This window comes from Chelonia mydas, chromosome 5, assembly GCF_015237465.2.
Source record: "Chelonia mydas isolate rCheMyd1 chromosome 5, rCheMyd1.pri.v2, whole genome shotgun sequence".
Lineage (NCBI taxonomy): Eukaryota > Metazoa > Chordata > Testudines > Cheloniidae > Chelonia > Chelonia mydas.
In genome coordinates this window covers 94,084,525-94,112,303 of record NC_051245.2, presented here as the reverse complement: position 1 = coordinate 94,112,303, position 27,779 = coordinate 94,084,525, and the positions used below count along the sequence as shown (strand labels likewise).

Sequence of the window (27,779 nt, the reverse complement as noted above, 5' to 3'; positions counted from 1 at the left end):
GGAGATTGGTTGCCTCGCGCTGCCGGGTCCACCCCTGCAGCCCCGCTGTCCGCCTGGTCCCGCAGCCGCCCCTAGAGGGAGCAGCGCCCAGCGGCCGGCTCGCTGCTGCTCCGGCTCCTCTCACTTCCTCACCGCGCCCGCAGTGCGCGCACTCCGCCGGGACTCGCTGCTGGGACAGCCGCCGCCGCTCCGCCTTGAGCCCCGCGCCCGCTGCAGAGGAGGGGCTCCGCCGCCGCTGGGCTCAGGTTACCGGGCAGGAGGAGGGACCGGCCCAGGGCAGTTTGCGGGGAGGCGGAGGAAGGGGTTTCCCGGCTCTGTGCTAAGCCAAGCCGCCGCGATGTCCAAGCCGCCACCTAAACCAGCCAAACCAGGTAAGGGAGCGGCCTGTCGCCGCGCTCCTCCTGCACAGGAACAGCAGCCGCCTTGCACCCCGCCTGCACTTGCATCACACGGGCCTGAAGTTCATGCTCGGCGCTAGACACGGAGCTGGGCTCTGACACGTGGGCGATGTTTTTCCTCGCTCCCTTTTTATGTGTCCGGCGCGGGGCCCCCTTTGCGATGTGCTGAAGAAGGGGTGGGAGGGGCAGGCTCCTCGGGCTGGCAGAGCACCAGGAAGGTTATGGCTCCAGGGCGAGGGGCTTCCTTTTTATCTGGGACGTGGCTCGGGCTGTCACTGTCAGAGCGCACTTGCTAGTGGCCGAGAAGTAGGAAGTGAGCTGAGCTCTTAAAGCCCCCGCTGAGGCTTTGTGGCGAGGAGGAAGACGCAGAAACAAATGGTCTTGGGATCATTTTACAACCCTTTTTAGTAAACTCGTTGCTGCATGACAATTGCGGAAGGACGGAAACAAGCCTCGGTTAAAATGCTCTTCTAAGGCTGCTCGCTGAACAAGCTGCAACATATGCACCGAGAATTATTCTGTGACTAAGGCATGTCAAGCTAGAAAGTTGAAGCTGATTGTCACTATGGTGCCTCCACGTGGGAAGAGGTGTTCTAACAAGCACCCTTCTTGGGAGCAGTTTTCCTTACTTGCGATAGCATTCTGTGATTTAGTACTTGCTATAAATCTGAGACTTGCTCCTAAAAAGACAAGACTTTTTTTCAGTTATTATTACCAAAAAAAATGCATTAAAATTGTGACAATAACTGATGAAAGATCAGAGAATGAGTTGTGAACTCTCCAGGCTTGATCGGTAAAAGCGTGTTGAAATTGCCAAAGCACAGAAGACTATCTTCTTCCAAAGCCTGAATACACAGTTTGTCCTCTGTTGAATGGAGCCTTGGATAAGGATCCAGGGCTCTATACAAGGTATGATCTCCTGGGATCCAATGACTTTTAAGGTGCTTAGAGTTGTCACCCTTAAACTTTTGAATTTTCTGTCATTTGCAAATATGTGACAATATCCTGTTGCTTAAATTTCCGTTTAGGAAAAGATGCTATCAAGATGATTCAGTGCTTGATTTGTAATGAAAGAGGTGCCAAGGCCTGAGCAGTTTTGTTACTTTAATAACTGACATAGTATAAACCCAGAGGTGCCGGGGCTTTGAACTGCCAAGCCTAGAAGTGCCTGGGCTCAGCCCTGGCACAAATTAAGCGCTGATTAGATCCTAAATCTAGTTTGCTGTTAAGTAGGGAATGGTCTATTTCCATTTTAAAAAAATGCTAACACTTTACTAGTTCTTGCATTTTCTAAAATAAGTGTGTGTGAAGGAATTGAGGGTTTTATATATATGCTACAGCTCTTTTTCTCCTTTTTAGACTTAGGTAAAATACCATTTTTAATTCAGTCATTTTAGTAATTTTCTTTAAAAAAAAAAAAAGAGGGAGAAATTAACTATGCCAGTCTGTATGCTTGTGCAAAGGAAAGTTATCTGGTGACTTAAACTTCTCGATAGCATCTCTTAAAGAGAAACCAAAAGCTATACTACATGCTTGGTTTACTCAAAGAGATGCAGTTTAATTATAAACATACACATTTTGTGAAGCAATGCATATTTACCAATAGAATCATGGCTCCTTTAATGAGCCACCATCAGTTTTGGTTCTGTTAGAATTAATAACAAAATTGTCATTGGAATTTAGAAATCGCCATATTGGATCAGATTTATGGTGTATCTAGTCCAGTATCCTGTCAATTTCCAGGAAGGTGCAAGAAATCCCACAGAAGACTGATGTGGGATAATCTGCCCCCATGAATGTCTCGTCCTAATCCTTAATAGATGGAGGGTAGTTAAGCCAAGAAACATGAGGTTTTCTATCCCTTCCAATAATCCTTTTAGCATTAATTGTCAAAACTTGGGATATTGCTATCTATACAAATGTCCAGGCCCTTTTTTGATTTTTGTGAAATTATTGGCCTCGATATCCTGTGACAGTGAGTTCCAGTCTAACAGCATTGTTTGAAAAAGTATTTCCTTCATCAGTTTTGACTTTGCTACTTCTCAATTTCATTGAATATCCCCTTCTACTTGTGTTTGGAGACCGGGAGAACAGAAGCTTCGCCTATTTATCTGAATGGAGGAAGGAAGGGCCTCTGAGCAGGAGATGATCCTTAACCGTTACACAAATTTAATCTAACTAAGCTCCTGAGTAAGGACTAATTTCCTGAATAATTTGCAGGATCTAGTCTTTAATGTAGTTGGAATATGTAACACATCCTTATTTAGATGTCACAAAGTTTGTTTGGAAAAACTAATTAACAGATTTTTAAATGATCAGAAAATTCTATATTAAGTGCTGTATTTTGGGGGAGAATATACTGTATTTTTAACAGATAAGAGGTTGAATCCCTATTTTAAGTGCAGAACTTAACTCTAAAGTAATTGTGGAGCTGTGACTGGTGCCTCTCATAGAATTACCACGTGCCCACTAAAATATTTTTCATCTTCAATATCTTGGCCACTTGCTATATTTCTTGAAATACTTAAAGTACCCAGTTGATAGTGTTGACTAAATAGCCAGTTTTTAAAAGTAACTTCTTTGCATTTGACTGTTTAAAGTCACACAAGCAAAACCCCTTGTAGGACCTGAAAATGGACATTCCCCTATCAAATTATTGCCCCACAACAAACACACGCCACCCACTAGGTATAAAAATATTATTCATGCCTTCATCACCTCTTGGCTGGACTGCAGAAATACAAATATACCTGGGCAGGCCGGCCAGCCCCAGCCAGTCTGGGTCAGGGTACAATGCCAGGAATGGCAGGAGAGGGTCTGGGGGCAGAACATGGGCAGGACCACGACAGGCTGTTTGGGGAGGCACAGCCTCCCCCAGCCTATGATACTCACCATCCATGGTCAACAGCTTTGCACATTTGGCACAGTGGAACTCAACGATAAGAATAAAGCTTGTCTGTGTGGGAGACAGAACTTTCTCTAAGACTTCTCCAAAATCAAGGAACAAAACTCCCCCAGGAAGTAAGGACCATTACAAACCTCATTTGTTTCCATTCCAAGTGTAAGACCCATTTCTTTGACCTTGTCTTCTCTAATAACAAACACATAGCAACAGCTATATTTAAAGAAGAAATAAATAATAATTAAAAAAAAAAAACCACAAGCAAGAACAGCACAAAAAGCCCTACCAAAACAAGACACACCACTTTGGGGAGAGGAGGAGAGGACAAATGTGACAGATGTATACTCACATTGCTTACTGTACTATGGAAGGCAGTCAAATGTTGTGGTGATGAGCACAGTAAAAAATAGAAAATAAAAATCAGCTGAACATTAAATGCCAAGTTTCAGCCTGTGATGGATGTTCCCCTTCATTGCTGAATGCTAAGCCCCTTTGAAAATGAGGCTTTAAAAAATGCTGATGGAACTATCACTGTTTGTCTTTCTGTAAAAGATTATAGCTGAGTGAAATTCAGAGGATTCCTAGTAGAGTTGACCCAGTTTTAAGACCCAAGTGTGAATGGGTGATCTTTATGTCTTTAATTAATTGTATTAATCTTCTAATTTACCAGACAGGTTAGTTAGAATTTGGTTTTTAAAAAAGGTTTTTCAATGAGTTTGTAATCTGTAGACCTATTTGTACAGATAAATTATAAACTGGATTACCTCTCAGATACTTTTTAAAGGGATAATTGACTGAACATTTCTAAACTTCTTAATTCTTGAGAGAATGCCTTGTGCAGACAGTTTTCACAGCAATAACTTGTCAGGCCATTTCAGGGAGAGGCTGTCAGTCTTTTTTTAAAGGTATTAAGACGCCATTTTTATATGAAGGCTATATTGTGCTTTTCATCTCGATAAGGCTACTTGTATTAGCCTATAATACTATCGTTTTCCTATGAATCTTTGTTTTGTGGTTCTAAATGTTCCAAAAGGTACCCACTGTTACAAAGAAGTAGACATATAAAGCTATGAGGAGCACAGCCAGTGGTATAATTTCCTTGGCAATGGGATACTCTGTAGGAGTTCTCCTTGGAGAGCACCTCCTGATGGTGGTTGGTCACACTGTGCTGGATTTTTCTTGTTCACAGCTGCTAGGTGTCCAGTATGTAAAGCCAGGCAGGAATAAGGAGTAACAAGCCTAGCTACCTCTACTCTGGGCTGCTACTACATAAGTGAAGTAGATAAGAAAACAGGAGCTGTCTTCAGGTATTGCAACCACCACCAGCAGAGGAATGTCCAGAAAAGCAGAGCAGAAAGAAGAGACAGACCAGGTGGCAGAGAAGCATTTCTAGTAGTAGACAGAAAGTGAACAGATGGGAGGAAGAAATAGTTGATTGGCCTTTTTTTAAGAAAGAAAGAAAAAAAATCACAATGAAAATACCTAAAAATACATAAGCACTCTCCTAATATCTGTTTTGCATACAAGCAACAACTGTAGTTGCCACAGGGATGTTATATGATTGCAAATTGGACGGGGGCTGAACCATGAGATAATCTATCAAGAATTGTACACATTAAGAAAAAAGTTTTAGAACTCTGGGAGGGGGCAAATGATGGTTACTTTAAAAAAGAATCCTAGCCAAATAAGTATATATAATCTTAACATTTGAAAGTTTAGTATTGGACAACAGCTGTGTATGTTTAGTAATCCTGTCACATAATCTACTTACATGCCAAATGAAGTTACAAATCTGATGCTGCCTCCCTCCACCCAATCACCTCCGACTTCATTTTCGGGCATCTGTGGTCTTTGGGAAATCATATGACATGTTTCTCAGCTGGTTAAGCAGAGAACCTGGTTCTTGGGTCAGTGGAAAAAGTCTTTCCTGGACTGCTGTATTTATTTTTTTTATCCCCTGTGAAAATTTTGCTATCTCTACCCTGTATGTGCTAGGAAGCAAGAATAGAACAATGTGCCCTATTCCAGATATGTCTGTTCTTGGTAATTCAAATGAGGTGAATGGGAGTAAGATGAAAATTTCAGTTATTGTCAATAGTCAGTACTATGCAAGTTTTGGATCCTCCTTTTTTTTTCAGCAGTTCCATTCTATCCTCAAACCACATTGCCCTTTTTAGAGTTTTTTAACTTATTTACATTTTTGTGTTGAGGATGTTAATCCTATTTACAAACATTGCAAACCTGACAAAGTGAATTGCCATTGCCAGCTGTGCTCTTGGACTATGCTCTATGTCCAGTAATACAGTATTTCTGAATAAGAACAGTACAGGCAGTCCTCGACTTTATGACGTTCAACTTACAACGAATGGCACTTACAACGTTTCTGAATTGACCCCCTGATTCGATTATGACAATTGGGTTCAACTTTATGATGCTTGGTCCCGCAATGGAGTGTATTGCGGTTCTGAGTTACGACGTTTCGACTTACGACGCAATTTTCAGGAACCAATTGTGTCGTAAGTCCAAGGACTGTCTGTACATAGATCTATGGCAAACTTCTTGGAGTGTGCTGGTAACAGCTAAAAATGCATTACTTCTCCATCCTCTAGATTAAATAAGTTAGCCACATAGGTGTGCAGAGCACTTCACAAGGAAAAGAAAAGATCCTGCCCCAAGAACCTTACAGTTTAAAATGAGATATTGGATAGGGAAGAGGGATGGCAAGAGGAAAACTGAGCTATACAGGATAAGGTTATGCAGTCATTTGTGGTGTAACGTATGCATAGGGTTAGTTCCTATTTTTAACAACTTTTATAAGTGTTAATTGTTTTAATGCAGATAAATGCAGCCACTAATAGATCTTCACACTTGCAAACAGGATTGTAAAATATCAGTAGTGAAACTGATAAGATTCTTGTTAATTTCATGGTTCAGAAAAGAAAAGCTGAAGAGGAGGCACTGAAGGGAACACTGCATTCATTCATACTTGGAAAGTCTTTGGAACCAGAGGAATTTTGTTGTTTTTGTTTTTTAAACAAATGCTTACATTCTAGATTCACTGATAGTTTAGGTCCCCTTGCTAGCCAAAGAAAACTTTCTGCTAGCCAGACATGACTTAGAAAGTGGATTTAAGGAGCACTGAATTGCTGCGGGTTTTTTTTTGTTTGTTTGTTTAACACCCCCACACACCACTGGAAATACGAACTGATATTTCTGGCCCCAGTCTGGATAGTCATTGCACTTGGGTGGACTGCTGTGCAGAGCCCAGCTCCATGTAAGTGCAGTAGTCTGCTTGCATACCACAGACTGCAGGATCAAGACCTCTGTGAATAAATGAAGTTCCCAGTATTAAACAGGGGGACACCTGAACGTCACTTGTAAAGTTATTTGCAAGTAAATTTTATGTTAAATAATTTTTCATACCTTTTCCTTGAAGATATCCCAATACAGTTTGTTTTTAAACAACTGTTAAACACTCTGGGCACCTACAATATTTGAGGTGCTGATTGATACAGTATTAGTATAGCTAAGGTGCTCTAACTTACTCTCCATATAGGCCACCATTAGCAAACAGATTTGCATGGCCTTCCATTTTGCAAGTTTATCTACATTTAATCAATCTCTTCAACAGAATACTCATCCAGACTTATGCATTCAGTGGGACTTCTTGCATTCATAACTCTTTGCAGCATCAGGATATTAAATATCCTGCATTAAATACTGTGATGGATGCATTAGAAATACCTATGATAGACCTTGGTAGCTTTTCTGGGGCTAACAAATTTATTTATCTAAAGTAGTTCCAATGAAAAAGCAGTTTATTTTTGTCAGTTCTTAATCCTGAAACTTTAAAATCCACAAAGACATAGAACTATTTTGCATGAGTCTGGTGGTGATAAAAATGAGACAAGTGATACTCAAGATCACTGGATATAGAACAAGCAGGTTCTGTGTAAAATTCTCCAAATGGCCTTAGCACGGCATCTTAATTCTGATTTGCAACATCAGGGGCTCGTTCACCTGCACGTCTACCAATGTGATATGCCATCATTTGGCAGCAATGCCCCTCTGCCGTGTACATTGGCCAAACCGGAGAGTCTCTATGCAAAAGAATAAAAGGACAGGCTTGACAAAGCCCTGGCTGGGATGATTTAATTGGGGATCGGTCCTGCTTTGAGCAGGGGGTTGGACTAGATGACCTTCTGAGGTCCCTTCCAACCCTGATATTCTATGAGTCTATGACACAAATCAGACATCAAGAATTATAACATTCAAAAACCAGTCACAGAACACTTCAACCTCCCTGGACTCTCAATTACAGACCTAATAGTGGCAATTCTTCAACAACAAAAAAACTTCAAAAACAGTCTCCAACGAGAAACTGCAGAACTGGAATTAATTTGTAACTGGACACCATCAAATTAGGCCTGAATAAAGACTGGGAGTGGATGGGTCATTACACAGACTAAAGACTATTTCCCCATGCTAATTTTCCCCCCTACTGTTACTCACATCTTCTTGTCAACTGTTTGAAATGGGCCATCCTGATTACCACTACAAAAGTGATTTTTCCTCCTGCTGATAATAGCCCATTTTAATTGATTTGTTTCGTTAGAGTTGGTAAGGCAACCTCCATCTTTTCATGTGCTGTGTGTGTGTGTGTGTTTTAGCCCATGAAAACCTATGCCCAAATAAATTTGTTAGTCTCTAAGGTGCCACAAGTACTCCTCGTTTTTTTTGCTGACATAGACTAACACGACTACCACTCTGAAATCTGCTATATACTAGTTCTGGACCTGAGAGAGTCATGAGTTCAAATTGAACCAAGTGGGAATATTAACAGTGTGTCTGCAGCAGGGTGGATAAAAATCAATGATTTAAAAAAATACATTTAAAAAATTTGGATTTTTTTTAACTTAAATCTGATTTTTTGATAAAATGCTTTGAGGAAAAAACCTATCTAAAGATAGTTTTAATTAAAATGCATTATAGCTCAAAGATATCTCATCATGGAATAGGGATTATAAATTCTAATTCTATAGTATGAGACAATATATTCATGTAATGTTTAAGAAAATGAGTTCCAGTAGTTCATGGATTAGGGACCCAATCTTATGGGGTTCCAGGGGCTTCTGTATAGATTATTTAGGTTAATCTTTCTGTCTACCCAATGGGACTCAGTGCTCAGTCTAGAAGATACGATCAGAGATGCTTAGTTTTGCAGTTCTCAAACTGTGGATTTGTTTCTCCAGAGATAACATGTGTGTTAACAGCAAAAAATGTTTTTTAAAATAAATAAATAATAGAGGTGAAAAACAACAGACCTCAACCCTATTGTCCCTCTTCAAATTTGTGTACCCAGAGTCAATCCCTTACCTCTGTATAAAAGTGCAAAGTTTCAAAAAGTTCAGTGAATATAAGATTGTTGAGGGCGGAATAGATCTGGACAAGGAGAAGAAGTCTGGAGATAAATGTGAGAAGGGAGGGACAGGCAGTAGAAACAAAAGTGAAACTGCTTGAGCGGCAGATTCCAGAAGTCTTGAGGTGTTTCTGAGTGTAGCCTTCATTGATTTGAGATTTACCATACCACTCTGTCACTAGAAGGGAAAACCTATAATGGCAGCAGGCTGTAAAAGAGACCCAGTTTGAGAATAAGAACCATTCAAGAAATATATGTTTGCTGATGATGTTTTAAAGAAAGTCACACCAGTGAACTGGTGGAAGTCACTTAAGCACTTGGATTCAGAGACTGTTGAAGTGATAATCTCACTTTTAACAGCAATAGCTTCTTCTGCCGGTGTAGAAAGAATATTTTCTTCCTTTGGACTAATTCATTCCAAATTGAGAAATCGTTTGGGACCTGAAAAAGCAGGAAAACTTGTTTTTCTTTTCCAGATTATGAACAAACAGGAAAATGAAGGTGAAGACGACTGAGTTAGCTGCAGAAGCCAATGTTGACCTGGCTGACAGTCTATTTAATTTTGGGTTTTTTGTTTTTTTTTAAATTCATTTAGCTATTTTAGGTAAACAATTTTAACAAAAACAAACCCTATTTTAAAAAAACGTGAATGTTTAATACATTCAAAAATTCATATGCTTGTTTTGTTAAAATATTATATGTTTGCTGTTGAAGGAAAAAAAATCCAGAATACATAATGTTGTTTTAGTTATATAAAACAATTTAAATGTTTCTCTGGTAATGTTCTTCTAATACAGCATGGCAAGAAAATTCTCCAAATATTAATGATTAACCTGTTGAATTGGAGATAGTTCACCTCCCAATGACTTCATAAATATCTGCTTCAATTACCTTTGGTAAACGAAATAACCAATCATTCATTTTCTGATATAGCTGTAAAGCAAATCTGAAAAGTTTTCAAAATAAATCACTTAACAAGTGTATAGTGTGTACCTTCTAAAAATTGAAACCTACATCGATCTCTGAGTTGTGAAGAATATGTATTAAGGTTATAACAACCAACAAGAATGCACTTTTATGTAGAAATTCATGGTTAAATTGAGTCTTCCTGACTAGTGATTTAAATCATGATTTGATTTAAATCAAATCCACCCTGGTCTGCAGTGTTGATTAGGGACTCTGGAAAGAGCACTTAACTCTTTTCTCCTCACTTACCCATTGCCACAACCTTTTGTTTAGAGGCAAATCATTCTCCTGCCCAGTTACTTCCATTGCCATGGGAATACCTCACAAGTTGTTCCAAAATCCATGTCCCCAACTCATCAGAGAGTTCTGGGAGAAGGGACATGCAGGAGCTACTGGATTTAGTGCTGTTCTGAGGCCTGTAAGATATTCCTTTCTTCCCTACCCTCAGCCCCATGAATATCTAGAGCATAATCCAATATTTATGCTGTGTGTTGGGGCTAGGATTTAGCCCTTATTACCCAAATCAATTCTAGGCACCTGCTCCCAGATTTTGAACTGTGCCCAGTGAAGCCTAATGGGTTGAAGGATGATGATGACTGTATGGCAACCTCAAGGCCCATGATTCTAGAGCCAGCCCAGGGTTAGTTTAGTCCATTAGAAAATTAAATAAGTCTGAGGGCATAGAGGTGCTGCATCAAATCTCCCTACACCAGGTTCTAAGATGGTGATTTATGACACTCAGGGTATCCCTTTAAGCTAGTTAAGATGGTTTTCTGGCTGTTTGGTGTTGCCGCAGCAATGCAAAGCAGTCACAGCAGTAGCCAGAATCTGGTTCCTGGTGTCCTGTTTTCCTGTGGGAGAATATGAATAATTCAATCAATGGGAACTGTTTGTATTCTACAACAGGAGAACTGGGCCCCTGAATTCTAATAGAAGAGTTGCATCAACTCACCCTGCCAAGTACCAGCTCCACTAAATATTAGTTTATTGCTTTATTTTAATGTTCATTTTCTAGAAAGAAGAAATAAACAGCTCCCCAAGCTAACTTGTGTTTCTTCTACTTCAGAAGCAAAACTTATTTTAACCAAATACAGTTGATAGCTTTCCCTCCCCTTCCTCTCCGGAAGTTCAGCCTCGCTCAGATGTCGAAATAAGTAGCTTCACACATAATGGATAATTTTTTTGAGGAGTGGAGCTGAAGAAGAGGAAGACAGGGAAAGCTTTAGTAGTGAGTGTAATAGAAGAGGGGATTGTTACATGGTAGTATGTAAAAACTGCAGGCTGGTACAGAAGAGTTGGAATTGGGGGAAGGAAAGAACTGATTAGAAGAACCCTAGTGTGAGAAAACTGTAGCCTCTTGTCAGGAAAACACTAGGCACTTATTTGAAAACAGCCCTCCATTAGTACTGCTGCAATTAAAACAAATTGCAAGTTACTCAGAGGAAAAATATGCTTTTTCTAATGTGAGAATATTTTTCTTTTTAAATTACATTATAAAACATAAATAAAGTTGTGTACTCATCTTGCTTGTTTGTAACAGAACAGTCACAGCACTTCAAAATGCTGCTTCTAATTTGCCACTGCAAGCCCTTTAAGGATTTCATTTTTGTAAACTGTATGTGTTGTTCATAGTTTTCAAACAAACCAGTTTCTTAGTTGGAAAGGAAGTCTTAGAAGTCTCTATGAGCATCATGTTTCTGTGCCTAATAGCATTTTATGGGAGCAGTAATCCAGAAAGGCCCAGAGAGAGCCAGGTTGGCCTTATGCGGTTCAGTTGTTTCCTTTAACTTAAGTAGCAGAAGCAGGTCATTGATTAGAGAGCATCAGTAGTTAAACAAGTCATTTACATGTTCTATGATAGACTCACACTTTAAGGCCAGAGGGGACCCTCATGATCATGTAATCTGATCTCCTGCACATCACAGGCCCCAGAACCGCACCTACCCACTCCTGTAATAGGCCCATAACCTCTGCCTGAGTTACTGCAGTCCTCAGAGCCTGATTTAAAGATGTCAAGTTCCAGAGAATCCACTATTTACTCTAGCTCAAACCAGCAAGTGACCTGTGCCTGAGATTGCAGAGGAAGGCGAACTCCCCCCGCAGGGTCTCTGCCAATCTTACCTGGGGAAAAATTCCTTCATGACTCTAGATATGGCAAATCGGTTAGACCCTCAGCATGTCAGCAGAGGCGATACATCAGGGCGGGAGGGGTATGCAGGGTCAAGTGCCACCCAAGATTGGCCTGCTGGTGGAGGGGGAGCAGGGAGAAGGGTTCTGTCCTCCTGCTGTGCTTGCACCCCCCCACCCACTTCCATCCCCCGGCACGCTCAGTCCCCGTCAGTCAGGTGCAGAGGGGTCAGGACCAGCCGCTTCTCACACCTTGCTGAGTTAAGTGCCCCTCTGTGAAGACACTTCTCAAAATAGTGGTCCTGTTGAAAAAGAACTTGGTCTGATGTACCTAATTGAAGAGTTTTGAACCTTTCATGTTTCTAAGCTCAGGAATGACTGTAGAGAACTTGTGTGAGTGTGAGAGTTCTCACTTTGCTGATCAAGTCCCATATTACTTTCTTCTTCAAATTTTTAAAGTTTTGGTGTAGCTAAGGGGTCAAGTTATGTATTGGAAAAAAAGTCATATCCTGAAGTGCCTATATGCATCTGGTAACTCAAAGCTTTTAGAGTTTATTCATGAAGATATACCATTTAAATATAATTCTATGAAAGACTGTGCTACAGAAATGTCTTTCCCTGGAGGTTGCTCCTGTGTAGGCTTTTAAAAACAGGAGCTCAGTAAGTATATGCTTCCGGATAGCTCTTGGTGAGAGCCTGGGTGTTGTACACAAAAAGGTCAATCCAGAACTGTGGAGCTTACTGCCAGATGAAATAAGAATGACCCTCATTCTCACCACTTCCACAGCTAAATACCTATCTCTATCAGCCTCCTTGAACACATCACTGCATGCCTAACATATTTAAAACAAAAAAACCTCACAACTTTAAAAACCCCCTTAAGTTTGCTTCCTTCTAACAGGACTGGAAGAGAAAGCAATATCTATCCTTCCTTACAGAAGCTGAGGGGGCATGTGGATAATGCATCTAAGGAAATAGTTTAACTCTTCCCATTTGACTTCTGGTTTATGCTTTTGAAAAATGGTATTTAAGCACACAGTTTATTTTACAGTGCCAGACCTCAACTTTAAGTTCATGGATGCCTGTGAGGATGAGCAATATAGAATGTGGTTCCCAGTTATACAACACCATGATGCACCATATTCTGGGTGCAAATTGGTCTGATTCACCATAAGAAACATTATAATTTTTAGGAACTAGAAATACTATGTGGAAGGACTAATGATTGAAACTTCAAGCACTTAAAACTAAGCACTGCAGAATTGTCTGTGTAAGATGTTTTTTCAGCAAATTCTATAGATTTCAATAGTTCTTTGAACAGCTGATAAGTTACCCTCTCCTATAATTTATTTGGTCCTTCTTTGTTTTCCTAAAAGTAATGCAGTGGAGGATATTTCATGTCTGTATAGAAGCTTGTTCTGCAGTTTTTATGTATTTAGATTTTTGATACTCTGCAGTAAGAGCAGCTATGCTAGCTAGTGGGTGGCCTTGACAGTTTTAAAACTATTTAAAACAAACAATCCTAATGTAGAATAAAATTTTAATTTAAATCTCCAAACAGAAGCCCTACCTGAATCCCCCCTACTCATCTTGTGGATAGGGGAAAGATGTAGTAGTGTGCACACGCGAAAAAACAAACAAACAAACACACAAAAACACAACACATTACTGGACTTAAGGGGACTCCTGAAGGAAAAAAACTGATACAACTGACTGCGTAAATCCCATTTGTATAGTCTGCTTGAAAAAATGCTACAGTCAAAGACCATCATGTTAGGCACTTAATTCCTCTATGCCTTCCTCGGTGCTTTAAGGCCTGATCCAACCACCATTGGAGTCAGTAGAGAGATTCCCATTGATTTCAGTGGGCTTTGATCAGACTCAGAACCTGGTTTTGTGGAACTCCGTTGAAGTCTATGGCAAAACTCCAGTTGACTGTAATGGTGCAGGATGAGGGCCCCATGTCCTTCCACAGAAGGCAGGTTCTCTTTAGCTGACAGACTGGCTGTTGACATGAAAGCCATACTATGGAGTAGAGCCTTAGCGGGACTTTAGAGTTAATACATACAAAACAACACATAAGGGGCTGTTTATTTTAAATTAACCATAATACGACTGGGGGAGGAAGTGCAGCTTTGACTTTTTTGAGCTAGATCTGTAATGCTGATGATGTATTCTGCCCTAAGGAAGGGAGAACTATCCCCATTCCTCTGTCATTAATGCTTTTTCTTCTTCTTTTTAGGACAGGTCAAAGTGTTCAGGGCCCTGTACACATTTGAACCCAGAACTGTAAGTACTTAGGTTTTCATTTCACTCATAGAACAAAGTGATCTAATTGCGTGGACTAATGCATCAGGACTGTAAAAAAAGCGTAAACAGCCTTGTTACCCTGCTATATAAATAAAAACTAAATGATTGGTTTAACAGAGCTATAACTAGTTTCCAACACTAAACAAGAATTCACTGTCCATTTCTTTCTCAAGCTCAGATTCCTCTACATGCAACTTCTATTAGGTAATGCTGTGAGCTCTGGTGTGTCCTTGGTACCACATGTCCACAATAGAGGATTAGCAAATTCTGAGACTTGGGCTCACTTATTTTTCCTCCTCCCAAAGGCAGCATAAAATTCAGCAGGACAGAGGGGGTGGTTGGACTGGGATGCAAATCAAACATGGGGGTTAGTGAGCATTTGTGTAGCCCACTGGTGTTTACAATAAAACCAGCACACCTTTTCCCATGAATGCTGACCCTCTGCCCCTCCATCATGATTGCAGGTTTGAGGGGCAACTAGTTTGTGCTCCTTGTCTATCCCCATTTAATTAGGTTAATTGGATTGGTAGCTGAGAAACATAAACCAAACCTCCCCTTAAAAGTTTGCCATTTAGTACTCGTGCTGAATAAGCACATCTTCTGAGTAGCCTTTGCCAGAAGGGCTACTGTGGAGTCCTACCAAGAACTTAAGGTGCCTTTCCCTGGCAGAATCCCCAGGATAAGAAGAGTATTTTCAGAAAGGGTTTCATTACAATCAGTAAGGGGGCAGTACAGGAGTTAGTTGTCTTTTTGAAGTCTGCCTCCTTTAGAGTAGGTGTAAGGGTGTTAACAAGGCAAATAGGAGTGCAATTCACTGCCAAAAACCTGACAGAATTAAAGTTCATTCACAGTGCCTTGTACCCTTCCAGAATGTTAAGTGTGGTTATACTCACGCCTCCGAAAACTAGGAAATAGAGTTACAGGATAGCAATTTTCAAAACAACTGAAGCATAAGTGTGGATTTTAAGAGCACTTTGAAATATTGTCTCTTAAAACCAGAATTTTGCTTTCAGGAGGAGCCACTGCAGAATGCAGGCAGAGAGCAACTAACATCCACACCCCATGTTCTCAGTAAGCTGCCGAGATCAACACTTGAACTCCTAGTACATGGGTGCTACTTGGGCATGTCTGAGACATTCATTTACTGTGATGTCACACTACCTACAAAACATGGATTTGCAGTAGAGCTCCTGCCTGCAGCATAAACACAAATGACTTTCTGTGGCTTGTCAGTTTGGAAAGCAAATTGTAGATCCGTTTTTATACTGACTAAGTATTTAAATATTGCTTTCCGACTGGGCAGTGGGTGCCAGATCCTAGCTGAGATCAATCCCAAGTGGATGGTTATCAGTTTGGGGAGGATCATAGTCATAGTTTGAGTCCCAGGTAGGCACAAAAGGTTAAAATATTATTTTAAGTTTATTTTAATGTTAAAATAATTTTGGCCAGGGGGCGGAGGGGAGAAGAGATCTGTATCTCAGAAAACCCTTTGCTCAAACAACCTCAAATTTGGATCACTAGTCCTATCCTGTATCCCCTTCATCAGTTTCCAAAATATTTATTTGCACTATGTACATTTTAGAACATTTAGAAAATTGGCTATTAAACAGTAAGCTATTGTCAATCTTAATGATAAGGATGTGATAGCCCCACTATAAGATTTCACACACTGCTCTGCTTTAACCTTCGTAAGATTTCACACACTGCTCTGCTTTAACCTTGTCCTTCCAAAGTCAAGTTGTTGAGATGTCTTAGAATCTTTGGCGTTTCCTTCTCCACACTATTTTTATTTTTTAAAAACTAGATTACATGTCATTAGTACAGACAGATAAATGACAGATTCAGTTTGCCCAAAGATATATTGTGCAGAAGAATTAAAAAAAAAAAAACCTAATTACTCCCCATTCCACTTAAATAGTTTCATTCAATCCATGGTAGGAAGATTACCAGCTTTCTCCTCTAGCGTACATGCCTCATACGGTATTGCCTGTCACATTTCTTACTTGTAGTACAAGTAGCTTGACTTGCCGAGAATGTAAATGACTATCAAGCAGTTGACTTGACACTGGAGATTTTTGGATGGTGCAATATTACCACAAAAACTAAAGGTGCTGTGCTCTTTTCATGTACTTGCTTTATCTCTTCACACATATTTATGTTTGTTTGTTTTTTCAGCCAGATGAGTTGTATTTTGAAGAAGGGGATATTATCTACATTTCAGATATGGTGAGTAACATTATTTCAGCAGTGGTGTCACATGTAGACTGACTAAGTTTAAAATGCAATAGACTGTTTTTTAATTTTTTTTTCCCCCTTCCCCTCCAGAGTGACACAAATTGGTGGAAGGGAACCTGCAAAGGCAGGACTGGACTTATTCCAAGCAACTATGGTAAAGTCTAGAATTTATTTTTCTCTTTGTTTACATATCACTAAGTAGAAACTACTAGATATGATTATTTTTTTGGACACTGGTAACAGTGCTGCAGTTAAGGGTCCAGTATCAAAGTACATCAGAATACTTAATCAGCATTTCTCAAGTACCTATCACCACCATAGGTAGACATTGTATATAGGTTATAAAATCAAACAAACAAAACGAAACGTGTGGGACTGTCCAGACATGCAGGCAGTTTTTTGTCCTACTTCTTGCTCTAACTATCGGTTTCCTACTCTGGTATGCTGTCAAGTTTTTTGTGGTTCTTTGGGAAATGCTTTGACTAAGGAGTGATCTTAAAAACTAAACATGGTGATGGTAGAACTGACTATTCTAGATATCCTTCTTTGTGGAGGAGTTTGAAAGGCTACTGCTGGCTCGCCTTGGAACCCCTTCAGTCTATACATGTGTGTCAAAGGGCGTCCCTGCCCTATAGCAGCTCCTTCTGTCCAAGAGGCTTTTAGAGGCCTTCCTGAGTTTCCCCTTAACTCAGGCTCCCTTAAAGTCTACTCCAGTGGCTCTCAAACTTTCCAGACTATTGTACCTCTTTAAGGAGTCTGATTCGTCTTGCTTACCCTCAGGTTTCATCTCACTTAACAACTACTTGCTTACAAAATCAGATATAAGAATACAAAAGTGTCACAGCACACTATTATTGAACAATTGCTTACTTTCTCAATTACCATATAATTATAAAATAAAGCAATTGGAAATTAAATATTGTACTTACATTTCAGTATATAGTACAAAGAGCAGTGTAAATAAATCATGGTCTGTATGAAATTTTAGTTTGTACTGACTTCACTAGAACTTTTTATGTAGCCTGTTGTTAAACTAGGCAAATATCTAGAGGAGTTGATGTACCCTGTCAAGATTCCTTCCCCACTCTGAACTCTAGGGTACAGATGTGGAGACCTGCATGAAAAATCCCCTAAGCTTATTTTTACCAGCTTAGGTTAAAACTTCCCCAAGGTACAAACTATTTTACCTTTTGTCCCTGGACTTTATTGCTGCCACCACCAAGCGTCTAACAAATATATAACAGGGAAAGAGCCTGCTTGGAAACGTCTTTCTCCCCAAACTCCTCTCAAAACCTACATCCCCTTTTCTGGGGAAGGCTTGATAAAAATCCTCACCAATTTGCATAGGTGAACACAGACCCAAACCCTTGGATCTTAAGAACAAGGAAAAAACAATCAGGTTTTTAAAAGAAGAATTTTAATTGAAGAAAAAGTAAAAGAATCACCTCTGTAAAATCAGGATGGTAAATACCTTACAGGGTAATCAGATTCAAAACATAGAGAATCCCTCTAGGCAAAACGTTAAGTTACAAAAAGAAAAGACACAAAAACAGAATATACATTCCATTCAGCACAACTTATTTTATCAGCCGTTTAAACAAAACAGAATCTAACGCATATCTAACTAGATTGCTTATTAGCCCTTTACAGGAGTTCTGACCTGTATTCCTGCTCTGGTCCCGGCAAAAGCAAAAACACAGACAGAGAGAACCCTTTGTTTTTCCCCCCCTTTCAGCTTTGAAAGTATCTTGTCTCCTCATTGGTCATTTTGGTCAGGTGCCAGCGAGGTTATCCTAGCTTCTTAACCCTTTACAGGTGAAAGTGTTTTTCCTCTGGCCAGGAGGGATTTAAAGGTGTTTACCCTTCCCTTTATATTTATGACATACCCCCGGAAGACCTCTGTGTACCCCCAGGGGTACATGTACCCCTGGTTGAGAACCACTGGTCTACAGAGTTTAGATATTAAAACAAAACAAAAAATCCCCTCCTGCAGTTCAGTTTATTAAATCCTGCACAAAGTCTTTTAAAAACAGAACTCAAGCTTACGCAGTCTTCATCCATGAGTGTTTGTCCTTTCTTTAAACTTGCCTTCTTTCTCCCCAATCACAATCTGGGCACAGCCCTTCCTCCCTGAGGGTTTGTCTTCTTGTGTTTCCAGCACCTCTTGCCTGGAGTTAGGCCTTCTCCCTGTTAACTCAGGGTCCTTCAGGAGCCTTCTTACTCCCTGCAGTGCCTGCAGGCATCTGACAACCCCTTTGAAGCTGTCTCCTCCTTTGTAAAGTCCAGGTGCCTCCCCTTAAAGGCCAACTGGGCAGCAGGTAATCAGTCGAGGTGCACTGAATCCTGCTCCCTTTCTTGCAGGGGCAAGTCACTCTGTGACAGTATCTTTTAAATACATTGTGGTTGACAATCAACTGCTGTGGTGGCTCTGAGAAGATGTCTGAGATAGCATAAGCCTGTTGCTTTAAAGAGATTTATAAATCAATACCAGAATCTCTAGGTGGCTCTAATAATGATACGGAGCTAATACAAATTGCAGAGTACCAGTATATTGGGCTTCCTGTGCCTCTTTCTGCTTAGAAAATGGACCGCTGTTTTGTTTACCAGCGGTGACTTCTTTATGAATGTCCTAATTAACCATAGGTAGAGTGAACTGCAACAATCCAGTGTCCTGGTGACAAATTCATGATCTACTGCGATGGTGCTGACCAGTTCCTCAAAGTCTTTTCTTCTTCAGCTACCACCTGAGTTGCAGCCTCTGAGCTTGCCTGCCAGCTCGGGTCCCATTCAAAATCCAGCGGGAGGTGGTGCCCACCTTATAACTTTTATCCCAGTGGTTACATCACTCACCTCTCTGCCACGGGGCGGGGGGAGGATTTGAACATGGGGGGCTCAAACCTCTCCAGAGAGTGCTCAAACCACTGTACTATGGGATATTCTAAGGTGGGGATCCCTCAGTCTCTCCTGCTGAAACTGTTCCATGGTGCCTTACCCCATCCCTAAGCTACTTTGAGGCACAGTACATTGGCCTGAACCCTGATGTAAACTTAGTATGGATAAATGAGAGACAAATTACAGGAGGTCCAATTCAGGGTATATGCCCTGATACAGCAAGCATGCCTATCCAATGATCGTGTGCTCCATCTGCTTGACCTGCAGAAGCACAAACTGAAAACCAATGTAAATTTGACAATACTGATAATAGGGAGATATTAAGTGCCATAATAATTCCATCATAAGGAACTGAGGGGAAAAATTGCCATTTGGCAATAGTACGAAATAATGGGAAAAGAAATTCAGTCTTCTGAGAGAAGTACAATCCATATAGAATAAAAAGAAGAGTTCTACTTCACATTGTATAGTGCTTTTAGTGTACTGTATAATTAAGCAATTCTGTTTGCAGAGTGGCTAAGATACAGTGATCAAATTCTGCTTTTCCCTCCATATATTAATTGTTTAACAGCATTTGTGTGCATAATCAAAGAATCTCGGATTTGCATTTTCGTTTGTTCAGGATTAATCAAGTACTTCAACATATGAAACAGTGCAATTATAAACCACTGTTTGGGTGATATCATAAATGGAAAACTCAAAGAAGGTCTGGATAGCGTAGGGGATTTGACAATGGAATTAAAATCCTTTCATGTAAAGAAGGGACCCCTACCACCACATTCTTCAGAGTACCACTGACATGAATACCACGGACACGTCCTCAAAGTTGCCTAATGCTTGCACCTCAGTTTTTCCAAAGAGAATCATTCCATTTGCAAACCAACTCCCTGCTGCTCTGCTGTGGAATTTCACTAGCTTTGCCACTTCCCACAGCAACAGCATAGGGCCCGGGAAAACCAAACACACATGCTTCACCCTGGGCATCTGGAGCGCACCCCTCATCACCTTCTGATCTTCACCAGCACCAGTCAATGCTTTCCTCCCCATTCCAAGTCTTAGCTAGAAAGAACACTCACAGGAAATGTGAGCTTCAGAGTGCAGATCACTAGATGCTGGTGGTCAACCATTACAGTCACTTCACAAGCTTACATTAGGCTAAGAAATACCATGTGTGAAATTGTGGCCCAGTTGAAGTTAGAGGTAATTTTGCCATAGATTTCCAACAGATTTCATCCTGGGACCTCTAGCTTCCACAGCCTCTTTTGAATTGAGCTCATGTGCACAGGAAGTAGAACAGTCTCAGTGACTAACCCATCATTCTTGAACCCACTTTCACAAGAGACAGGAAGACCACTAACCTCAGCACCATCAGAACAAAATGCAAAATCTACTTCTGTACACTAGCCTCTCGGACTTAATTATCAAGAGTCTGAAAAAAATGAAATACAAAAATCTTTACTATGAGAAACTGATCAGAATTTATTGTGTGTCTCATTTCAGTGGCTGAACAAGCTGAGTCCATTGATAATCCATTGCATGAAGCTGCCAAAAGAGGTGGGTGTGGGTGTGTGGTTTGGACTGTGATACCCTGGACTTCTCATTTAGAGAATTTTAAATTTTGTAATGCCAAAAGAAGTCTGTGTGTGGTTTGTGTATGTATGCACATGTGTGCCAACAAAGGCATTCTGTTTGAATGTTATTTGAATAAAGACGGAATGTGCTGCATATTTTGGCTGGCTAACCTGAATATTTTGAATACATTTGGTATCTAAATTCTGTAGCATTGAGTAGCAGAGTAAAATAAAAAAAGGGGGTGGGAGGGAGGGCAGGGAATTTACCAGATTGCAAATGGATGCAATATATAATGTGTTTGTCCTATTCCATTACTGATTAGCTTTTAAGGTGGGAAAAAATTGTCCTCTGAACAAGATGTTTAATGGTAGTTGGACTATTTTTTCCCCCTCCATAACCTGTAGCAATAACTATTACTGCCAAACATGGTTTCTAATGAATTGCTAAACAAAAATTAAGTTCTAATGCAACATAGTATTCATACAGAGCTAAATGCCCTTCGTGGTTCTGCTATTCAATTCTTCAAACAAAATCTCTATTAAAAACAGTGATTTGAAAAAACAAACAGGTTTTTCTATTTGTTTCAGGAAACGTGAGCTGGTTGAGAGAGTGCTTAGATAACCAAGTTGGTGTCAATGGTTTAGACAAAGCTGGAAGCACAGCTCTGTACTGGGCTTGCCATGGTGGGCACAAAGGTACAGTATAGCACTCAATCAACTCTACTGATTATGGTCTAGTTTTTTCTATTTGCTGGGCTAATGGACCACTTACTACTTAATCTGCTGTAATCAGTAACAAAGTCTATACTGTTATGTAATTCAGGTTAGCAAAAAAAAATAAATAAAAATAAAAACCAGCAGAGAAGGGCTCAGATATGTCAAATGTAATGCGTTTTTTAAAAAAATAGAACATCTTTAAATCCTTTTACTTTAAAAGCGGACAGACATTCTTAATCACAGTCTGATTATAAAAAATGAGAGACGAAATGCAGACTGCTGAGGGGAAGAGCAAAAAAATGGTGTTTGTCACTGAGGTTTACATTAATGTTTCACTTCTGTATCTATTTGTAGTGCTTGCTCAGCAGTCTTCACAGGCTTTAATGATATGGATTTTCTCTAACTAATTATATCCTTTCTCTGTGCAATCCTGACTTCAATGCTGTAATTGGAATATAAGAAATCAAGTTTTGATTTCATCAAGTTTTCTTTTCCTTTCCCTTCATTTTATGTAGATATAGTGGAAGTGTTATTTACCCAGCCAAGTGTAGAACTAAATCAACAGGTAGGAAGTTTATCCTGTTTATTCAAACATTTACAGTGCTGTTATTGTTAATTCTTAGTGCAAATGGATTATTTTTTGCTGTTTTAATCCTGTTGCTTTTCCCTGTAACTCCACAGAACAAATTGGGAGACACAGCTTTGCATGCTGCTGCTTGGAAGGGTTATGCAGATATTGTAGAGATGCTACTGGCAAAGGGTAAAGATCTTCACCAAGATTTTAATACTCTGTGTGTGGCAAATCTGCTTCCTGTGTGTAAATCACTGCTGAGTTTGTAATTTGCATATTTTATCAATTTGTTTTCTATAATCTCGTTATGGTTCCTAGCTAGCCCAGCATATATTTGCAAACCATGCAAACCCTGGAAGTTGTCTGTGCAACAGGCTGACCCATCCAGGGTAAAATTTCACTCTGCAGTGGAAGACAAAAATAGGTACCTAAACCCAGTAAAGCAGCAAGGGAGCTCCACAGCTCCTAAGAAGGAGCCTGATCCTAAGCCCACTGGGTATCTTTCTATTGACTTTGGATAAACCCCTAGATGAGCTGTCCATTGCCCTTTCCCATTGGTTATGCTGACCAAGTTACTTGTGTGAGAAGGGATTTCATTTTACTGTTACTAAAGGTTTTGCTAGGGCAGTATTTCTGGACATAATTGGACTTTATTTTTTTTAAGGGGCAAGAACAGATTTAAGAAACAATGAGAAGAAATTGGCTCTGGATATGGCTACCAATGCTGCCTGTGCTTCTCTGCTTAAAAAGAAACAAGGGAGAGGTATTGTTTGTTTCTCACTTCTTTGTTCAGTTGGAACCACGGGGAGCAGGGCTCTAACAGACCTCGAGTTCATCAGAGCAACTCCATTTTGATGAACCACGAGAAGCTGAGTTCTGATGAGCTTCCTAAGTCACCAGGAGGCTAGGGAGGTTGAGGAGCATGACTGTCCAGGGGGATCATGGGATTGGATAGGGAGAAAAGGAGAGGTATCCTGGTGGAGAGCAAAGGTGGGGGTCTCCTGTGGAAGCAGGGCATTCCTGGAGGATGGAGCGTGATGGGAGGGAGAATCAGGCAAGAAAGGAGCTGTACTCTATGCTAGTGGTTCCCAACCCTTGGGGGGCCACGAGCTGGTTTCAGGGTGTCCATCAAGCATGGCTGGTGTTAGACTCGCCCAGGCCCAGGGCAGAAAGCTGAAGCCCCACCTTGCAGGACTGCAGCCCAGGGCCCTGAGCTCCAGCATCTGGGGATGAAGCTTGAGCAACTTAGTTTTGCGATGCTCCTTGTGGTATGGGCCCCCGGGCAACTGCCCTGCTTCCTACCCCTTAGTGTCAGCCATAGCTGTTCTGTGGAGAAAAATAGTTGTTGTGGTACTGGTGGGCCGTGGAGTTTTTATAGAATGTTGTGGGGGCCTCAGAAAGAAAAAAAGGTTCTCACCCCTGCTCTGTACTTCATGTGGTTAGCCATATGAAATGTTTTCATGCCTATTTCTCCCCCCACAGCTTATCCCAGAAGCAGAAACTACTCTTTCCCATCAACAACATCCCACTCCATTATCCTCACATACTCCCCAGCCTCCTGCTGGCTTGAGAAAGGGAGTTGTGCTCTAATGTGTGTCAATATAATCTTTCCACAATCTTCCCACCCATATCGCCACCCCCCTGACAGATTAACTTTTTAAACACAGGTATAGATCCACCTATACATACTACACACACTGATACAGGGCAGTTTTAAAAAGCTTAAAGTCAGTTGTTCAGGATCAGGGGTGAGATAGGTGGACTGTGGGAGGGAATAGAAGTGAGATGGGGAACCTGTATGGAGTGTTGAAGGGGTGGAGAATGAGTTGAAAAGGAAATAGGATGAAAGTATATCTTAATTCAAAGTTAGCAACAGTTTTGTTTGGGGGATAGTTATATGGAAGTTTAACTAGGCAAGGAAGAGCTATTATAACCACCCTTAAATAATGTTAATGAAACATCTGACAACTCCTTAACCTTGAGTACTTTATGGAAGTAAGTTAGGAGGTAGTAGCATAATATTCAATTTCCTGCAACATCAGAATATCTTGTTTGTCAACGTAGGGTCAGAAAAAAACAGCTATAACAGAAGCCACACTGGTTTTTCCTAGGTTCCTATACATTTTTCTAGTGTGAATTAATCTCCATGAGAAGTATTTTTTATCTTCCTCTTTTAGAATTCTGGGATTCAAGGCATCTGCTACTGAATCTTTCTCTGTTCTAATGTCCCTATTAGTTACATTAATTTTTCCTTTTCCATCTCCAGAAAGCTAATCTTTATTTCTGGAATATTTCCTTCATTCCTTCTAGACAACTGAGAAACAAAAATCATATCATTTTTCATCAATATCCACCTAATCTATCACCATGTAATTTGTAATATTGTTTGCAGTTTTCATTTCAACATCAGTGTTTAACTTCTTGCTCACTTCTCTCCTTTAAATTGATCTTCCATAATCTTCCCTCTTGTTAACACGGTCACAGCTACATGTGTGCTTTTCTTGTTCCCTGAATTTCTCTGACCATTCATATTTGATTCTGTTCTTCCCCTCTTCTTATGTTTGTTTTTCAAATGCATCTGCATCTATTGCACTCCTTGCAATTTACATTTCAGTACTTGCTATGTACTATTTTAGGACTCTTCCTGTTCCTACTATCAAACTATCCAAGTTTAGTTCTGCTTCCAGTATGTTCCCTATAGCATGAATGTGGCATATTTATAGCTTCTGCTGTCTGCTTTACCTCATTTTACAATATTTTAATTTGTGCATGTTTTTAAAAATGTGTTTGTACTTAATGGCACTGCATTCAATTGATTTGTTCTTTCCATAAACCTTATTTTTTAAGCATTAGGAACCCTCTTAGTTGGTTTACTTTTCAGAAGCTACTGTAGTAACATCAAATCATAACGGTTGTGTTTAAAAGTTTGGAGGATTAGGGGAGAGGAGAATATTTGAGAAATTCTGATGTTTGGAAAGTGTGATGCACTCCAGAATATTAAACTCAAGACATGATCTCTTCCCCAGAAAGTTTGTATTGTAATTCAGGCAAACAAATACAGTTGGGGATAAGTATTCAAATATAAGGTTGCAAAGGGGTATTAGAGATTCTTCATTGGAAGGCTGTAAAAAAGGTAGATTTAAAGGAGATGAGGGGTTGGCAGAGAGCTGCAGAAAGAAAGAAGATCCTGAGAAGAGGAGGCGATGAAGGGAATTAGAAAAAAGGAATGGGAAGAAGATAGGAGAGAAATGTGCTGGGCCTTTCTGAGAATGAGAAGTCGGAGGCTGACCTTGGTACAGCAGTGTCTGGAAGGGCCATAGCCCTTTGATAGATAAGGCTGTGTGGATATTTGCACTTACAGCTGGGACTAAACCTTTATTAAGCAAGATGGTGTATATTCCCCACCTTTACTACCCTCACTCTTAAATCTTAAATGGATTTTCTGAGATTTTAAAAACAAGTCTTTTTGGGCTCCCTTTAGCAAAACAATTCCCGAGATCAGAGTTTAAAATTGACTTCTCAATTACTCCAAAATATAAGACATGGGCTGGCTTACTAAGATGATTGTTTTTTGAATACTGCATAACTTCAGAATTTATCATCAAATATATTTTATTAACCAGTGTAGAACAGATTATGCATCAGTTATTTTTGATGGAGAATGGGTTGTACAACACAACTCTGCAGGATAAGTCATATTTGAGGAAACAGACAGAAGCCGTGGTTGGTTAGGACTGCCTTCCATTCCTTCACTGGAAGAGATGTAAATGAGAACCTCCTTGCAGGGCTCATCTCCTGTAGGAGGGGAACTCCTGTCCAACAACAAAAGAATTCCCCTTCTATGCATCTCTTTAAGGAGCACAAGCTAGATGCTCTTCTCTTGACATTACTACATATCTGGGTGAGGAGGACCATTTTCCCAGTGTCCACTAGTCCTATGCCCTCCCTCTCTGCTGTATCCAATTTTCTACTTGCCATCCAGAAGCACAAGGTTTAGATGTGTTTTATACATGCAGTTTTTGAAAGTATAAGTCCATGTCTAAAAACTAACACGTAGTCAACAAGAAGACAACCAGGTGGGGAAGAGAACAAGGGACGGTGGATGACAGGAGAAGAGACAGGAGATGTCTGCATGGGAGTTAAAGTAGAGGATGAAGACTGGCTTAGAGCCTTCAAAGTGAGTTAGGGAAATTTCTTCTAGTTCACCAATCAGATATTCTGTGTTTAAAACTTTCCCATTAGAGAGGTTTAAATTGTGTCCAACTTTCTTCTGGTGTGCAAAGCTTTTCAGGCAGCCAGGCTCCTGGAGCTTCACATGAAGAGAACTGAGCAGCAGGCATGCCAGTGTCTCATCAACTGAACTTTCTCCAACAGACATATGCAAAGGTTCATGTGTAGAAAAGGTGACCATTTGACCAACTCCTGGCTAGCTCCTCACCTACAAATATCTTAAACCCTAAGAAATACCCCTTCCCCCCCCCCCCCCCCAAAAAAAAACCTCTTAATGTAGTGTTAAGAGTTGCTCACATGTGTTTGCCCACAGCACCACAAATTTAAACTATTAAAAGTTTTGTGTTTTATGCCTGATTCTGTCCCTGGCTAAAGCAGAATTGTTTTATTTTCAGATACAGTGCGGACATTAAGTAACGCAGAGGAATACCTCGATGATGAAGACTCCGATTAACTTCCTTCATAATGTCTTAAAAACGATAACCTCTATTGCCTGTCATTCCCAAATCATATCCTTGCAACTGTAAAAAATACCTTAGAGTAATGAAGTCTTGCAATTTCTCACTATAACATGTAAACAGAGGGTGAAATCTCTTGCACAAGGAGACCCCACAAAGGCTAGGAAATGCCAAATTTTAAATCAGAGTTCCCTTGAAATCATCATGCTGGAGGTCATATGCTGATCTCTCTCCCCCATCTTGCTGTATGGGGAATGGACTTAACCCTCTAAACATGCAGTTGTCCCAAGATATCCCTTCAGGTACTTCGTATCTCGAGAATACACTCCTGAATCCTAGCTGTCGTCTTTGTCAGCATAGATGTTCTCCCACTGGCAGCACTCCCAAGAATCTTCTTGAGGTGTCTTTCTTATGTGTGGATAAGAACTTGCTTAAAACATAATACTGGCAAGGTGAGCATTATTTGACATGGGGAAACCCTGCAGTTAAGAGATGGGATAATGCAATGGTGAATGCATTATCTACCTCCACAGAGCAGGAAGAGACAATGTAAGGCTTCTTTTAATTTCCACCATATGGGAGTGGGGGTGTGGGGTACAATGGCAGGGGAAGAGCTGCCCTGAGCAGTTTCTTGGTTTATTATTATGGGCCTAATCCTGAAATCCTTACTTGGGCAAAATTGCCTCTGGAATCAGAGAATTTTGCCTTAGGAAGGAACTTGGACTCTGACTGGATTACTTTGCTGTTTGAATTGTATTGGTGTTGGAATCATTAGCATTGAAATGAGGAGGGAATATTTTTCTGTTTATCCTGCCTAAGAATTTTACTGATCTTTTGCTTTTATTTTTAAAAGTGTTCTTGTTTTTCCTTTAAAGTACTTTACCTCAAAGCTGAAATGTTTTTGAAACTATATATATTATATTAAACCAAAAAAAGTGTTGAGAAAATTGCCTAATCTGAATAAATCATTTAAAACACTTGAA

At 40.2% G+C, this 27,779-nt stretch overlaps 1 protein-coding gene across 1 annotated transcript; it reads left to right on the top strand.

The window, feature by feature from the left end:
- The first annotated feature begins 56 nt into the window (after window positions 1-56).
- OSTF1 (osteoclast stimulating factor 1) lies at window positions 57-27,779 on the top strand. The gene is made up of 10 exons (XM_007065611.4): window positions 57-371; window positions 14,055-14,101; window positions 16,298-16,348; window positions 16,448-16,511; window positions 20,750-20,803; window positions 21,409-21,516; window positions 22,053-22,102; window positions 22,219-22,297; window positions 22,773-22,871; window positions 26,734-27,779. Exons 1-10 carry the CDS (start codon window positions 338-340, stop codon window positions 26,790-26,792), a joined length of 645 nt encoding a protein of 214 aa, XP_007065673.1. The 5' UTR covers window positions 57-337; the 3' UTR covers window positions 26,793-27,779.